Source organism: Melospiza georgiana, chromosome 8 (genome assembly GCF_028018845.1).
Source record: "Melospiza georgiana isolate bMelGeo1 chromosome 8, bMelGeo1.pri, whole genome shotgun sequence".
Classification (NCBI taxonomy): domain Eukaryota; kingdom Metazoa; phylum Chordata; class Aves; order Passeriformes; family Passerellidae; genus Melospiza; species Melospiza georgiana.
Window position 1 is genome coordinate 11,293,247 of NC_080437.1, and position 17,535 is coordinate 11,310,781.

At 46.4% G+C, this 17,535-nt stretch overlaps 2 protein-coding genes across 2 annotated transcripts in view; both read right to left on the reverse strand.

The window, feature by feature from the left end:
- CHAT (choline O-acetyltransferase) overlaps nucleotides 1-9,314 on the reverse strand; it is a 31,276-nt gene extending 21,962 nt beyond the window's left edge. The window contains exons 1-3 of the mRNA XM_058029466.1: nucleotides 9,252-9,314; nucleotides 2,715-2,906; nucleotides 716-834 (exon numbers count right to left, since the gene is read on the reverse strand). Coding sequence (XP_057885449.1) covers nucleotides 716-834; nucleotides 2,715-2,906; nucleotides 9,252-9,314 — 374 coding nt within the window. The remainder of the gene's footprint in view (nucleotides 1-715; nucleotides 835-2,714; nucleotides 2,907-9,251) is intronic.
- Nucleotides 9,315-13,792: 4,478 nt separating this feature from the next.
- SLC18A3 (solute carrier family 18 member A3) lies at nucleotides 13,793-15,990 on the reverse strand. The gene has a single exon (XM_058029496.1). It carries the CDS (start codon nucleotides 15,988-15,990, stop codon nucleotides 14,404-14,406), a length of 1,587 nt encoding a protein of 528 aa, XP_057885479.1. The 3' UTR covers nucleotides 13,793-14,403.
- Nucleotides 15,991-17,535: the final 1,545 nt, after the last annotated feature.

Here is a 17,535-nt window from a genome sequence, read left to right on the forward strand (position 1 = left end):
TGCACAGTATGAAGGTAGATTTTTACTGTTTTAAAAAGGAAGAATATTTTGGCAGAGACTGAAGAATGGAATCCTGTTTTAAGGGGTGTCTGGAGAGGTATATTCTGTGCTTGGCTACGTGCTTCTCTTCTCACTTTTTAAATTATAATAATTGCCTACAACAGCTCAAAGCAGAAAGATCTGTTCAGAGCTGGGACTGATGGGCCTGAAGGAAGCAGTGTTCTTGGGGAAGAATGATTTCTGAATTCTTATTCTTAGATCCCCTGTGTTTCTGGTGCCCTTTTGTGCATCTGAGAGGGACAATTTAATGCCAGTGTGGCCTTTTCAATTTGCAGGGTGGCTACGAGTCATAGTGAAGCCATGTTAAAGATTATTTCCCTTGAAACTGTGTGTCAGAAATTAGTACTTGTTTTTCATCACAAAGTGGTTTACTTGAATCATGTACAGTAAAAAGCTTTGTAAATATTCCTTAAAAATACAAATCCCTTGGCATTTTTTTTTTCATGCAATGAGTATAATAGTAATGACATCTTTCTTTCTGCATATCAGTATGAGTTACCCCAGAAGCACTGTCCTCAGTCAGCAGGCCTCGTAGGAAATCACTTTAATGGCTACAGCCCTTATTTTTTAATGAAAGTTGATTGTCTTTTTGCAAAAGCCGTACATTTAAAATATCCTTTCATTTAGCAAAAGCTGCAAAGTCGTAATACATTACCTCAGCTGGTCATTTATGTCCTTGAAATGCTGGCGAGCAAAGATAATTGCGGGGCTGGAATTGACTGGAAGAGCCAGGCGGTTGTTGAGGTACATGTCATCCAGCCAGTAGTGAAACACCTGAGGGAGGGGGACACAACGTCTTAAAGCTGCCACAGCACACAGCAAAGCAGGGTGAGGGGACACTGCCTGGTGCTCCTGGTGTCAGCCATGGGCTCTGATTAATGGAGCTGCTGAGCATTTTCAGCCTGGGCTCTGTGACCTCAGCTCGGCAGAAGTCAGCCGCAATTCCATAATCCTATTTCTCAATCAATGGCAATTTACAGTGCGTTCCATTAAAAACTACACAAGCCTCAGATTGTGGTGCTTGGGGTATTTTGTTGTTTGCTTCTCTCTACAACCAGAAAATATTTGAATACAACATGTTAACTCTTGCATAGCAATTAGAATATGTTTAAGAGAGGGCCAGAGTTTTACCAGTGATGGCTTTTCTCAGGGGGCCTCAAATATTTGTGAATGATGCCAAGATGCTCCATTGCTAACCATCAGATATTGTCCTGTAGCAAGACAGAGCAGGAGAAGAATTTCCCAAGCCTAATGGTTCAGTTCTGCAGAGAGTGGCACGTGGATAGGGCCCCTGGAGAATTCCCTTTGTGTCCACTGACACAAATGCAGATTGCTGATTCTTGACCCAGACAGACACACATTAAATTTCTAACCATTTTTATTGAAAACAGGGATGAACAGTAACTGCATTCCTTTATGTCTGAGCAGAGATTGAAGAATCACTATTTGGAAAATGGAGGCTTTCATAAAAATATCAAATGGCCTTTCTAAGAGGGCAGGCTTTGCATATGGTAACTATAAACAACAACAAAATTATGCAAAAATAATTACAAATGCATGCATCAGTTGAAAAAGTTTTCCTCCGAGATATTTCATTGCTGTTAGAACAGATGCTTCCCCCACAGTCTCTGGAGTCTTCAGGGGAACATGCTAGAGATATACTCCTGGCAAGTTAAATTCAAATAAATCCATTTCTAATTTACCTTAAGAATCAGGTATTCATTTTAACAGCCAGTATTTAAAACTGTCACAATTTCAGAAAATGCTTATGCATTCTTCCTCTGTAATTTTCATTCTATAAGTGCTCAAATGAGCAGATGTCTTCAGGAATATTATTTCTTATCAGGAACACTTTTTAAATGCTGGTTAGTTTAGCCACCGTGAAGTTCTGTGATCACAATATGAAAATAAGATTGGGCAGCATTTAGTTCACAAATTAAGCACTGCTTTTAAAATGAAAGCACTGACAGCACTGTAGCCTTTTCTTCCTGACTGTAGCAGCAATTCGATGGAGTTTTTTGTGTGTCACACAAAAGAGAGAACCACAATTCACTGACATCAGTAACAAGCCTGCAGGGTTTCACTGAATCCACAGACTCATTTTCCTTGTTGGAAAGGAAGGACTTTGATAAAAGTCCAATTTTCAACTGCCATATTCTAACATGGTTAATAAGGGCAGGGTGTGACTTTGTGGAATGGTAAAATCTACTTTAGCTGTGGCTTACCTAATTTGCCTGCCTTGGGAAGCAGAAAGCTGAACTTTTGTAAAGGCAAAGGTCTCAGCATGGTCTGTGTGATAGATGTACACGAATATACATGTGTGTGCATATTTGGCAAAGTAGCTACGTTGGTATAGTGTGACAATGAATGGCAAATAATAGTTCAATTTTAAAAGACTAATACCTATAATGAAGTGTTCCATTTCAGAATAATTGGTGTAAATCAGAACTTTGACTAGATGGCTTTAACATGGATTTTGACATAATTTTAAAAATCTAGCTGCATAATTTTAAAAATCTATTACATCTGAAATATTCCTTTGTCAGAATGACCCGTTTGCATTGACCTGCTGAAAGAAAACAGTGATTGCATAGAGAACATCAGAAAGAACTTGTAAATAAGCATCATCAAACAGAGCGATTTCATTTGCTTACCCAGTTTATTGTCTTTTCACTTCTTTCCTCAAGCATTTTCTGCAAGGATTCCCCCAGGCCTCCTGCAATTCCAAATTTCTCCACAATGGCCTTGGTTTTTTTAAATTGCTCCTCTGGCACCAAGTGCTTCATGCACTGTAGGTACATGTGTAAGGTCTGTTGCAGTGGTGGAACTGGAAGTTTTGGCACTTCCTAGTCATTAAAAAGAAATATATATTGGTGAGTAATTCTACTTGTTTCCAATCTGTCCTCTTATGTTTTGTTTTGTTTTGTTTTTTTTTTTTTTTGTTACTGATTAATATGTTACATCCCTTTCAAAATGAATTTATTCTGTTTTAGCAGGTGAGAGGCCTGATTACTACAAATTTACTGTTTGTAGGCTTTCAAATGGATAGAGCAGTGGACTAGTGGAAAATTATCAAGGACATTATTCCTTGGTAGAAATTCTAGAAATCCTAGGATGAAGAGGCATGATGCAAGCAAATATGCTGAGCTAACCTCTAGGAAATCTGCAAATACATTACAAAATAATAAAATAGTATCTTAATGTATTTCATTACTGAAGAAGTTGTGATTAACTTTTGGTTAGTAAAACCATGGGTTAATGTTTGTCTGGTTGGTAATATGAATGGTTGTACAATGACAGAAGTAGAAAACATGCAGGTCTACCTGTTTATTAGTACTGGTTATGCACAGTCCTCAATAAGCTTGTACTTTACCCTGCCAAACCTCTGCTGTCAGTCAGTCTGGAACCCCCCTGGAAGGCTTGATAAAATGTTTCCATTTATACTTCCTTTATCCTTACCCTGTTTGGAGCAATAGTATCTGGGAAGAAAAGAGTTCCATGCTGTCCATGCAAATAAGTTTCCTTTGTTTTTAAATTTAGAATTAACCAGGTGAAGTGTAATTAGTAATTTAAAAGCCAGAGCAATTATTGGGACACACAAGACTTTGGACCTGGTTAGCATAAGAAATTTGATCATCAGGATGCCTTGGCAAGAACAAGCAGAAGTTTGAGGATTAAATCAAGACTAACTGAAGACTAACTGAATCAAGACTGACTAATGAAGACCAACTGAATCAAGACCTATCGAAAAAGAAAATTACATCAAGACTTCTGCAAGTAAGAGAAGTTGTAAAATGTATGTTTGTTTATGTGATGATTAAGCCAATCATTGTAGTAAAAAATTATTAGCCATCCTAGAGTAGTATATAAGCATATGTGGCCCACAATCAATTTGGATTCTGACCAGCTCTCAGCCTCCCCATCTCTCTCCATGGCTGACAACTGGTGCTCTGAGTGAGAAGGAACAGCCTATCTGGCTGCAATCGGTGAGCCCCTGGCACTGATCGTGATGGTGAGAGAACCGTGTTTGGGCCTGGCTGCCTTACCAAGAGAAGCCCAGAGGGTATCACAAATGCAGCTCGTTTGGCATTTCTTAAGGTTCCTGATGCAAAAACCCCTAAACAGTCCTCCACAAATATCAAACAAGGTCCACAAGAGCCCTATGTGCAGTTTGTGGACAGATTAAAACAAACACTGGAGCAAGAGAAGAAAGAGAAGTTATCAAGCAAGAGAAGTTATACCCAAATTGGCCACAGAAAATGCCAATGAGGATTGTAGTCACCTTTTGAAATCTTTGCCTTCTGAACCTGAGCCCACTTTACTCCAAATGATATAAGCATGCAACCACCTGGGAATACAACAACACACCATGGCAATTGCCTATCAAGTCATGGGGCAAGGCATAGAGGATGATTTTGCTGTTATGAAATTAACCTCTGGAAAACAGCTGGTTTGTTTTGGCTGTGGGGAGTCTGGACACATTAAAAGAGAGTGCCAAAAAGCACAGAAACCCAAAGGCCCAGGTATATGTCCTCGCTGTTGGAAAGGCCCTCACTTTGCTAGTCTGTGCCACTCTAAGTTTCACCAGAATTGCCAGCCTTTACAGGGAAACTCATCTTGGAGTGCAGAGCAGCACTGCACAACAACACAAATCCCACAGCTGACACAGCAACCAGGAGCAGCTGCCAACTTCCAACAGCCCTGCCCGCTGGACAAGTGTCACCGACCTGTGTGCAGCCACGCCAGGCAGCACAGGACTGGACATATCAAACAATATCACAGTAACATTACTCGGTTCATCTGTTCATTTACCACAGGAGTTTTCTGACCACTGGAACAGCATATGCATGCTTTGATCACAGGCAGATCATCCACCTGGATAACAGGGTTGTTTGTTCTCCCTGGAGCTATTGACTCTGACTCCCTTGGGGAAATTCAGATCATGGCTTGGACCCCCAGCTGCCCTGTGTGGTCCTGGCCAGGAGCCATATAGCCCAACTCTTATTTTTCCTGGCAGCACCCCTATCTGCACCCCCAATAGCTGAACAGAGGGGAGGGGGGGGTTTGGTTCCACAGAGGTCCTGAAGATTTTTTGGACACAACGTATCACATCTCAGTGTCCCACGTGCCAATGCGAAGTGACTCTGAAAGGCAGGGATATAATTTTAACAGGACTCCTTGGTACTGGAGCAGATGTGACTTATGTCAAAGAGGGGATGGCCGAGTGATTGGCCATTACTGTCTGTGCCTCGAGTGCTCTCGGGCATGGGTGGGAATAGTCAAAGCTTGCAAAGACAACACTTGGTGCACTTTGCAGGGCCTGATGGGCAGATTGCCACAGTTAAATCTTTTGGGCTCTCTGTCTCCCTGGTTTAGTGGGGGAGGGATGTGTTGACACAGTGGAGAATTTTTATGCGTTTGGATTTTGTACAGGAGTCATTGGGAGCCTCAACACCCTCCACCATGGTCCCTGGCTGAAGTGCCCCAGACACTTTGAACCATTGGAAGGAGCAGGCCAGCTATCAAAGGCAACACTTTGACCTAATACTGACCTAAAGCCCTGAGGGACACCTTGCCTTAGTCAAACCTGTTATATTTCCAGTTACTTGCCTTTTTAACTATGTATTTTCTTGTGAATTTTTCAGTACAGCTATTTAGAATTCTATAATTTTTTTTTATTGTTTTAGCCTTCAGTGTTTATATCCCATTACCTTTATTAAGCCAAACTTAAATCTATCATACAAGCAACCTTTAAATGCTGCTGCAGGGGGTGCAGCCTCCACTGCCTGGCACCAGCCAGCATGGTCTAACCTGCACAGCATGCTGAATTTATGGCACATCAAAATACCAACTGATGCTGCATACTATCCCAACTCTATTAACATTTACCTTCTAATTTTAGTGATTTGTGATTTTTAACAGGATTGTTACTAGAAAAATTCAAAGGTGTTTGTGTAACAGTGGTGTCTTCCTACATATTAATAACACAGCATAGTTCACTGCATTAAACTGCATAGTTCACTGAGAGTAATTAGATAAGTCATAAATTCAAGATTCTTTAGATCACATTCAAGACGAACTTTGAACTTTATTTGTAGTAGTTATTTGAGACTTAACTAGAACTAGTACATAAAACTCCACTGTCAGCTTTATTAAGTGCTTACTTTTTACTCCATAGTTTCAGCGAGGTCATTTTATTATAAATTTTTCAGAACAGATGTCATATAACAGTTAAACATCAAGGTAAATGAAAAATTTTCAGTAACTTTTTTATAATTAAATAGAGTTTAAATAAGTTAATTCTTGTTAAGATTAATTTTTGTTTAATCTCAGTGATGTTAACTTTAACTTCTTTTAAGTATATTTTTGTTATGTTTTACTGAAGTTAATTTTTCGTGAAGTTGATTTTAAATTTTGTTGAATTATACCTGTTTCAATTATAAGATATAATTCCTTTACTATACAAGTGAATAACACAAAGCCTAAATGAAAAATTATGAGATACAACTATTTTATTATAGAAATAAGAGCAACTTTTGCTATTTTATTTTTATAAGTAGTACTGAAGAATGAGTTAAAATTTCATATTATGACTGCTATCAGTTGTGATCTGTTTAATGCTTTGTTTTACTACTATTTAGCTAAAGAAAATATGACAAAGCCAGCTGATTTACAAACCTTCACATATTGTTGTATAGCTATTTGTAAGACATATATTATTTTTCTAACTACTATTACTAAGAGGTTTTTAAAATATATTAAAGAGACTCTTCCAGTTAAAGCCTGGATCCTGGCCAAGTCCTAGACTTAACTAGTAGAGAAATAAACCAATAGAACCAAGTGTTTTCAACATCAAAACTATACTCAAATAATTCTGAATTGCCAAATTTGGACCTATAATGGCTAAACCTCCCTTTAAAGTGAACTTGGAGGGCTTACCCTCCAAGTCCTCACGTTAAAATTGCTTTAAAAATGAAGCTTGCCAATTACTACAGTCTAAGTAATACTACAATATTTAAGAAATTGATAGTGCATTATTTTAAATCACCATTCTATTTTTCATGTGCTGCTAATTGTATAAATGATTTTATTTATTTTTATTTAGTATAAGTTTATTGGTTTTACTTTTATGTTTATTGTTTTACTTTTATGTTGCCTTCATAATGAGAAACACACATGCTACTAAATAAACAAGAAAATAGAAGGGAATATAGCTCCTCCAGAACTTTACACTAATATTTACACTAAAAAATTTTTAAGCAAATCCAATCAAATTTGACACCTTGCCCTCCTGAAGCACCTTTGGAACCCCAAGAATTAGAGCCTCTGGGTACTGTGAAAATGGATTTTTTTGTTAATTTTAAATACACAGAAAACATCAGTCTAAATGTTTCTCCCTATAACCTCGTGTATAAGAATCAAACCTTTTGCTGCAATTACATTTCTTGCCATGTTTCTAAATCCAGTAACGTCCCCCCTGCAGCTGCCATCAGGAAAGTTTTAGTTTATAAAGATCAAGTCTGAGCCTTTAGTGGCTAAGATTTTTAGCTAAAAGATTCTTTTTAAGATGGGTATGTATGTGATGATTTTCATAATAATTGTATTAATTGTGATACCTTGCTTGTTTCAATGTGTGCAGAGATAAATTAATAAGGCCATTTAAGGAGTGGTTTTGGTTGAAAGGAGAAGAGAGAGATACTGGGACAAACAAGACAGATGGACTTTGGACCTGGTTAGCATAAGAGCTGTGATCATCAGGATGCCTTGGCAAGAACAGGCAGAACTTTGAGGATTAAATCCAGACTAACTAAAGATTAAATCAAGACCTACTGGAAAAGAAAAGTACATCAAGACTTCTGCAAGTAAGAGAAGTTGTAAAATGTATGTTTGTTTATGTGATGATTAACCCAATCATTGTGGTAAAAAATTATTAGCCTTCCTAGAATAGTTTATAAGCATATGTAGTCCACAATCAATTTGGATTCTGACCAGCTCTCAGTCTCCCTGTCTGTCTCCATCACCAATAAGCAATTTTGGGGGCAGTGGGAAAACAAAGCAAGGAGGTAATTCATGGAAGACTGGCAAGTTGCAAGAGGCTGTGATGCTCTAAGTGTGATTCCTCAGGGAGGGAGCTGTGTCACCTAGTTGAGAAATGGTCAATCTAATGCAGCTATGCTTGTCCATTAGTGATTAGAGTAGGCCATAAACTTTTGGAGGCTTTGTTTTTCTAATTTGATTTTTGCCCTTCTCCTGAAGTCGGCAATGTTCAGATTTTTTTGCTAGTTCCTGCTGTAATGGACATTCATTTTAGTAGGATTGCAGTGTGATTTTGGGGGGAAGAAAGGATTAGCAGTTAGCTGTCCCACCTGCTGCTCAGAGTTAGTCCAGTGCATGCAGGGAGGGTGGGTGTAGAGGAAGTGCTCTGAACAGCTGGCAGGGACTGGGTGTCCTCTGAGCTCAAGCACCAGCTCTGCTCTTTGACATCCACAGAAAATTCAGTGATGCATTATGTTCCCTATCTAGAAACCAAGGATTTTAGATACTCATGAAAAGTGTCATAGGACTATCTGTTTTTAATGGAAATACAAATCAAATTTAGCCTATCATACACCCAGAAATTAAAGAACGGCAGTTCTGCAGTTTCAAGGTATGTTTAGTCAAGACATATTTCTTCTGTCATTGATTTCTTGGTCATTGAAAATGAATGTGCTAACTAGTATTTCTTTTTGATACCTGGCTTTGGCCCTATCTTTCTGGGTGATGTTCCTGTGCAGCTCATGACTCTGCTTAGGAAAAAACCCTGGAGGCTGACTATTGACAGGCATACACACCCAGCACCTTCTAAACCAGTCTGAAAATGAATCATATATGATAGCTTGATAGTGCTGTACTAGCATGAATAATTTCATGCCATCTCTGACTTTGTAGTATAAAAATATTTGTTGTATAATAATATTTAATTTACTGTAATTCTTCAGAGGATGTTGGGAGAAAGAGTTTATTTGGATATGAGAAGCACTAGTGTTAGATCAAGGTTTATGGCTATAAACTGTTGCAGGATAACTGGTGTTCCCTGAAATGAAGAAATTTGTTCTAGAACAGAGCTTGGGTTACAATTATGATATTAATTTACAGAATTAAAAGTTCTTGAGTCATTTTTCCTTTTTGTTTTCCCAGAAAGAGTTACTTACTCTTTCATCTTTACTGCCTGTATCTTTCTCGTTCTTCTGCATGTTTTCTTCTAAGTCAGGCATTCCTGCATTTCTTTTGATATCTTTCGTTGAGGACAGAAATTGAAGTCACTTGGGGGCACTTAGGGAGCCTGATGCCTCAGTTCTGGAAATAGAAAAGATTTAAAGTCCTGTCAGTACCCATTATTTATAACCAAAATGTACGAGGGGAGTATTCCCTGTGCAAACACACACAGAAGCTTCAGAATGCAAACTTGAAGAGAAATAGAAGTACAACATTTAAAGTAGCTAAACTGAGCCCTGTGGAGATTGCTCTGACATTCTGTTTGTCTCATTTTGCTATAAATTTATTTACTCAGAACTATCTGATGCTCATAAAAGGTCCCTTCTCAGCATAGTTTATTTTGTCACTGTAATCTACTTTGCAATTTATTGTGGCATAATCTGCATGCTTTGTATTACTGTTATATGTTAGCTGGAGGAAAGAGGGGACTTTTCTTTGAATGTACTTATGTAGACACAAGTAATAGTCATGTTGCAGTTTTCTATATTAGAATCTTATATTTCCTCCCTTTACCATTTTATATGAAAGCACCACAGTCTTTAAATGTATTTTTCATGGCATTGCTCCATGGGTACAGTGAGGTGCTGTGCTAGAAGATGTAAAAAGGAGCTTGATGGAGATGTGCCTTTTCCCTCTGCAGCCTAGAATCTCACAGGGTACCAGTGCTTTGGGGCATGGGTCTGGGGGACCCTGTGAGCCTGCCTGTGAAGGCTGTGGGAGGACTGACAGGGGGGCGGTACCCTGGGTTTGAGCTGTTTTGTAGAGCAGCCTTTCAAATAGCATATACTTATCCAGGGAGATGGCTTAACCTGCTAAAAGTCACAGAAGTAATCTGTGACAGAGCAAGTACTTCCACTCGTGTCTCTCTGGTACTGTGCTTATCCTGGTTTCACTTCTAAAGATGCTTCTTCACTCCTTTTCTGTGCAGGAATAGGCTATCTGACACGCATATTTCTTCTGATCTACTAGTGATCACACCAAGTATGGTCCTTCAATTCTGACAGTACAGCTAAAGCAGAGGGAGTTTTTTTGTGTTCAGTCAGGTCTTGATGGATTAGAGGTTTTTGGTTTTCTTTTAATTACTTTGCACTGTGTTTATGCAAAATATAAAAGACAGCGTGTGTTGACTATGTAGAAAATAATATTTTTCTGTAATCTTTGGAATTATTACATTCAGGGCACTGAAATTATTTCTACAACAGCTTTTAAGAACACGGGATTATACTCTACAGCGCATGAAAGTGAGTTGAAGAGTTTTGTTTAGCAATAGGCAGAGATGGCTGTGGATTATTCCTCTGCTGAGGAATTAGCTTGGCTTTTGCAGCCTTGCAGCTTCAGCATGGCTCTGCCAATGTGTATGTGGTCACTGACACCTTGTGTTGATCCCGTCCTGCACTGGCTGTCAGTGGGGCCATGTGCTGTGGAATTGGTTGTATAAGGTTGAGAGATGTCCCTGGGGCCCTGCAATGAGCCGCACAGCAAACTCGTGTTGATCTGTCATCTGCTTACAATTTCAACCCAGGTGAGAGATAATGTCCCTGAAGGAAAGGCCACACTAACTCGCTGCACTGCTCCACTCTCCCTCGTGTGCTGCACAGGGCTCATCACTTAGCTGTGCACTCTATTCCTAAAACACAGGTTCAAAGCACCTCAAATAATGCACATCCTGTAACTCTTGGCAGACTGTTGGCTAGCCCAGTTATGGGCTGACCTCAGCCCCCCACCTGCATTCAGAATACAGAGCAGCCATTTTGTCTTTAGAGCCCCTCAAACTGTACTCCCTTAAAGGAAAAATCCTGCTGGCATTCTTTTTGCTGGGAATTTTGTTCTTTCTTTCCTTATTCTTTTTTGTCAAACTGCAAACGCTGACTAAAAGTCTATATTGGCTCAGTGTCTCTGGGAAGTGCTACTACTAACAGCCCTGCATATCTGTAAAAACAGTGTGATAAAGAGTTTGGAGGTGGTAGCCTAAACTGTGCTTTTCTCTGTTGCGGGGATAAAGGGAGGCTTTGTCGCTGGTTCAAGTGCTGACAGCTTAGCATCACACCCAATCCTGTATTTGCTTAATAAAGGACAACAAAACTGACACAGGAGAAAATCCTGCAGAAATTCAGGATGACTTCAAAGTTGCTCTCTAGAAAGCTGTGAGGTACGTTGTCAAAGTTATTAGGCAAAAAAAGAAAAAAAATTAATCCTAGCTGTTTTTATTTACAGCTGGCTTAGCTGGAGGGCCAGGGTGAGCGGCTTAGCACGGTGGCTGCGAGTCACAGCAGGCTGGGGAGCCGGGTGGCCTTCCCCACAGCTCAAAGCAGCAACTCAAATCCTTAACAAAAGGCATTGATCTCTCCGTTAGCAGATAGCACAGGAAGACTAAAATAAGCCCATGTGCTTATACTTGAGTTCTCCTGACATGATGGACTCGGGAGGCAGCTTGCAGTATATGGTGTTGTTGGGGCAATCCATTCAGTCCCCATCCATTCATCCTCACTCTTAGTGTTATCAGGAGAATAAGCTTTAAAGTTTTCAGGAACCTATGCCTGAAGTTAAGGAATGAATGCGTTGTCAGGAGTACACGTGTGAAGCGGCAGTGGACATTGCGAGCGGAGCCCGGAGCCGCCCTGTCGCCGGCCGTGCGCTCCCTGAGGGCCGTGGCAGCGCCGGAGCGGTCGGGGAGCGCTCACGCTCCGCCGGAGGCCGCCGGCACGTCCCGAGCCCTTCCCAAGCCTCAGCCCCGAAGGAGCCCTTTGCCTCCCGACCCGCCCGTCTCGGCGGGACGCTCGGGCAGCGGCAAAACGCCCGGCCCCGTGGGTGCCGCCTAACCCGCCGAGTTTGGCGAAGAGAGCTCGCTGGGCTCCGCTCCGCGGGACCGGCCGGCCCCGCTCCCGCTCTCCCGGCCCCAGGCTCTCCCGCAGCCGCGCCGTCGGGGCAGCGGCAGGCGCGGGGCGCGCAGCCCGCCCGCCCCTACCTGCTCGTCGGGGAGCTCCGGAGCGGCCGCCGGGCGGGCTCTGCGAGGGCGGCGGCTCTGTCCAAGGTACCGCCGCCTTCTCCGCGGCCAGGTCCTCTCTGGGTGGGGGCGTGCGGAGGGCGGCTCAACTCCGCCGCCGCTGGCTCCGCCCCGCCCCGCCCGGCCCGGCCCGGCCCGGCCCGGCCCCACCGCCCCTCCCGCTGCGCGCAACAGGCGCTGTGCCCAGGGCGGGCCGTGTCCCCCGAGGGCGGGCGGGCACAGCCGGGCTCGCCGGAGCTCTTACGGCCGTCGGGGTCAGCCTCGGCAGCGGCGAGGGCAGCCCCGAGGGGATGCTGTGCTCGCAGACCCGCGTTGCCGCAGGGGTTGTCGCCAGTGTCTAGAACTGTCGCCGTGGGGCATCTGCGGCTCCTGAAAGCTCGGTGGCCGAACGGGCGGGCGGCGCTGCCAGTGGCTGCCGGCATCACGGCCGGGAGGGGAGGAAGCCGCGACGGGGCGGCAGCGGTCCCGGGAGGAGTCCGGGTTCTGCAGGAGCTGCCGTGGGTCCGGCGGCAGCAGCGGTCCGGGGCGGCAGCCTAGCTCCGCCTTTGCCGCTTACTACAAAGAAGCGGCTGCGGTTTAGGGAAGCGGGTCTCACCTCCCACCACGGTGGCCGCTGCTCTTTGGCCGAACCCCCGTGCCAAAGCGCCATCCCGCTGTCTTCATGAGTTTTGCGCCGCCTGAGCAGCGACTCGACCGCCCCGGCGGGAGTTGCGGAGCCGCGCGTCCCGCGCAGCTCAGCGGAACCGAGCGGCCGCTGCTCCGCGGCGCCCAGATCCCCCGGGCCGGGCGGGAGCCCTTTAATAGGTGCTATGGCCGCTTGTAAATGTCTTTGCACCCCTCTTGCGATTACCAATAATTATTTTTGTTTCCTATTGGGTTAAGAATTAAAAGAAACGATTTTATTTTATATTAAGAGAAATTTATAGGGCAAATTACGCAGTCTTGTTCCCTTGTGAATGGATCGAAGGTTTCCACTCTTTGCAAATGTTTGAATTAAGCATTTCACCCATCTTTTGTTTTTGTTTAATCCCTGTCGAGTCACTGAGGTGAGTGCTTTTTAATTCGGGCAGCATTTAGCACTGAGAAAGGCACTTTCCAGTATTGTACCTCTAATTGCTGGAGATGTATTTTTTTAAATATTAGAAGATTGAAATTCATTACTGTGGGGAATTAAAACTGAATTCACATGAGAATTCAAGGAACTGTTTTTAAACAAGCAGTAGCAGGGTTGCAGTGCGAGGTTGTTTGCTCAGACCCGTTATGTTGTGAAGAATGAATGAGAACATTTTGTACTGGGGTTTTCTCCTGTGCCATTTTGGTAGCTAGTGAGAATTATGCTCTAGGAAATTGTTACTTTAGGGGTTACACTGAGCACAACCAGCTCCCTCCCTCAAGGAGCCCTCAAAAACAAAACAAAAGACAATCAATCCCCTTCAATTCTGTTTATTCAGATCATATTATTCTTGTAACTTGGACTTCAACATAATACAGCATATTGCACTTACCGGAGAGCAGCACAAGAGAGAAAAAAAAGGTACAATACTTCAGTTTATTCCCAGGGAAGAATGAAATGAGACAGCTGTTGCTCTTCTTAAATATAGGAAACCAACTGAAAGTCTGAGTATATGTACACAAGATTTACTAAGTCCCTGAATACACAATTTGAAATTTTACACATACTTTTTTGCTTTTCTTGTAATTTTTACAGAGATATACAGTATGTCACACACAGTTTCAGTTTGAGAACACTCTGCACAATTATACCCCAGCTATAAAGCTGTTGGGTTTTTTGTTTTCTTTTTGGCATTTTCTAAGAAAGATCCCCTCAGATTCTGCTAATGATTACTCCAATAATTTTTTTCAGTATTATCTCCCATTTCCTACCCCCTCCACTTTGCCAGAATGCTGAGGGAAATACCGATTCAAAGTAAGTCTAGAAGAAAGCCGTTACATCATGACAAAGGTTAAACTGTAGATATTGCACGTCAGTACAGAAACATAATGCAGTAACATTTTCCTCCCCCCGCTTTGCGTCTCTCCCACGGGTCTCTCCTTGCTCCTGGGTCTGGGCCGCATGGGGGAACCTAACTGTACTCATAGTCGGATGAGTCCTCCTCAGACACCCCTTTCAGGTCTCTGTGGTAAGAGCCCATGCCGTTCTCATCCATCTCGCCCGCTGGCTGGAGGCTTTTGCCCATGCCTTTGCGCTCCTCCATTTTGATGGTGTCGTAGAGTCCCTTAGGTCCTTCTTCAAGGAGGATGTTCCTCTCTGAGTGAGAGGGTTTCATTTGGCAGACATTTTTGAGGAGGAGAAGGACAGGGGCATAAAGCACGTTGGCAAGCCCCATGCCCAGGTTGAGCTGCGCAAAGCCCATGGTGTGCACAATCTGGCCAGCCACGATGGGCCCCAGGGCATATGCCACACAGTAGGAGATGTCTGCAATGGCATAGACGCTGCCATAGACAGAGACGTGGCGCACGTCCACCAGGAAAGCCAGGGTGGGCAGCAGGGCTGTGTCCACCAGGGCGATGCCGAAGCAGATGCCACAGAGGGGAATGATGACCTGCCCGAAATTCCTGCAGGCGGGCACCAGGCAGGAGCTGGCACCGATGATGGCCATGCCCAGGGCCCCGTAAAACCACTGCAGGTGTGGGTAGGCAGCAGCCAGCTGGACGGTGACGTAGACACCCAGCACGTGGGGGAAGAAGGCGGGCAGCCAGGTGAGGCCCACCTCCCACTCGCTAGCCCCCATGGAATCCTTCATCCAGTTGGCGATGGTGGGCTCCAGGAAGGCCAGGGGGATGTTGCAGGTGGCCAGGGCCCCTGCCACCACGGCAATGTAGGGGTCAATCATGAGGCGGTGTATCGGGGTGCCCACTGGCATGTTGGCCCGTGCCCCGGTGCCACCGGGCGGCGCCAGGACCAGCAGCATCAGCCCGTCGAGGAGGCAGACGCAGGCCAGCACCAGGAAGGGCACCCGCCTGCCCGCGAACTCGTAGAGGACGCCGCCGAAGGGGGGGGCGGCCAGGCTGCCGAAGGAGATGCAGGCCAGCGCCGTGCCCAGGGCGCGGCTCCGCGCCGGCTCCTCGGCGTAGCGGTCAGCGATGAGGGCGATGCCGGCCGTGTCCGCAAAGGCAGAGCCCAGCCCCTGCAGGCTGCGCGCCGCGAACAGCGTCGCGTAGTTCTCGGCGAAGGCGAAGGTGGCGGTGGAGAGGAACAGGACGGCCAGCCCGGCCAGCAGCGGTGCCTCGTAGCCCACGCGGTCGATGAGGGTGCCGCTGAGGGGGTTCACCAGCAGCTGCAGCATGGCTTTGGAGGCGAACAGCACCCCGATCTGCACGTCCTCGTTGGTCCCCGTGGCCGGCGGGTACCGCGCAGGCAGAAGGCTCCGGTTGCCGCCGCCGCTCCCGTTGCCCCCCGCGGGCGCGGACGGGCCGGCGGTGCCCCCGCCGCCGCGCATAGCCGCGATGTAGTCGGGGATGATGGGCACGATGACCATGTAGAGCATGTTGTCCAGCAGCAGCGCCACGCACACCACCATCAGCAGCAGCCGCCGCTGCCGCCGTGCCTCCCCCATGGCGGTGCCCAGCCGCCGCCGCCGCTCGCCCACCGCCTCCGAGAGCCGCTCCACGGCGGCCCGCGCCCGGCCCGCGCCCCCTGCCTCCGACATCGCCCTCAGCGATGCCCTCAGCGCCGCCGCCGCCCCGCCGCCCGCATGGGGCACGGCGGGGGCGGCCCCGCCGCCTCGGCCGCCCGAGCCGCCGCCGCTCACCTCCGGGCGGCTGCCGTCAGCCCGCGCCGCCGCTGCCAGGCGGCTCCGAGGGGCCGGTCCTCCATCACCACACTAATAAGCGCCGCGCACGGAAACCCCACCCGCCCCCGCCACCGCGCCGGCCCCGCCGCTCGCTCGCTCGCCCGCCCGCACTCCGCGCCCCGCCCCGCTCCGCCCGCTGCACCGCGCCGGGGACGGAGCCCTGCCCGCCGCGGTAAGGGGGCTGCGGGGCGGGGGTGCCGCCCGGGCTCTCCGCCCCGGGGGTGTGCCTTGGGGGGAGGTGGGGATGCGGCACCGCCCCCGAGGCGAGGGCTCGACGGCGCGCCCGGCCCCGTACGCCCGGGCATCCCTGGTAGCGAGCCCGGCTCCCCGGCAGCCTCCCGGAGCTCTCCGTCGCTTCCCCCTGGGCCGGGCCGTGTCCTCTCAGCCCTGCGTCCCCGCTGCCTCGGCGGCGCCCGGCTCGCCTGCGGAGGCGAGCGATTGCGGGCTCTGCCGCTGCGCTGCCGCCGTCTAACCCGAGAGCTGCTCGGGGCTGTTCTCCAACACGCGGCGCGGGTCCGCCCTCGACAGCGGGTGTAGGGTGTAGGGGCGCTCGGGGAGACTTGGGCTAATGGGAACGGGGCTGGCAGGGCTGGGCTGAGCCCCCCACCTCAGGGCGGGCGTGAGACCACGGAAACTTCATTGGAAATCAGAGAGCAATACAGTAACAGTCTTCCTGCGTGCGAGCGTGTTTGTCACACTCAGACAAACGCCCGGGAAATAATCTTCAAGTGCTGTTGTGTTACACTGCCCGCATTTTGTCGGGCCAGTGCGGCACTGGAAGAGCTGTGGAGCAAGGGGCCTGACCCGGTGCAGAGGCTTTGGTATTGAGAGGTGCTCCTCAGCACAAAGCAGCACATCTGTACTCCTGTAGCAGAAATGACGTGTGGGCTGATCCAAGGAGGATCTCTGCAGAGGGCTGTATGAGCTAATCCCGTCTCTCAGCTGAGCCGTTCCTGAGTGGATGTGGAGTTTGGGCAACTTCATTTGCTTGCGTAGCCGGGCTTCCACAGCTGAAAGGGAGATGATTTATCTGTCAGTTGCTGTATCTTGCTCTGTTGTGGGAAAACATTCTAGATGGCCAGAAACACTTAAAGATAGATCCCTGCATGGAGTAGCATACAGATCTAATTGTGCTTACACAGAAGTGGAACCTTAGAGAATATTTAAAATAACAATCGTTCTAGACATCCACATTATCATTGTTACCATTGTCACTGTAAAACTGCAGAAATGAACCATGACAATCGGGATAAAGCTCTTTACCTGGGACTCTAAATAAGCTATTATCTTAAATGCTTCAAAAAGTAATTTCAGGGTGTAGAAGGAAAGTGTCCGAAGGAATAGAAGAGTCTAACTGGAAGGGTACTGAGCTAAAAGCCAAGGCTGCTGCACTTGGCTGCA

Bases quoted from the DNA above. Each gene is read 5' to 3' on its own strand.
- SLC18A3 (XM_058029496.1), bottom strand. From the start codon at position 15,990: ATGTCGGAGGCAGGGGGCGCGGGCCGGGCGCGGGCCGCCGTGGAGCGG.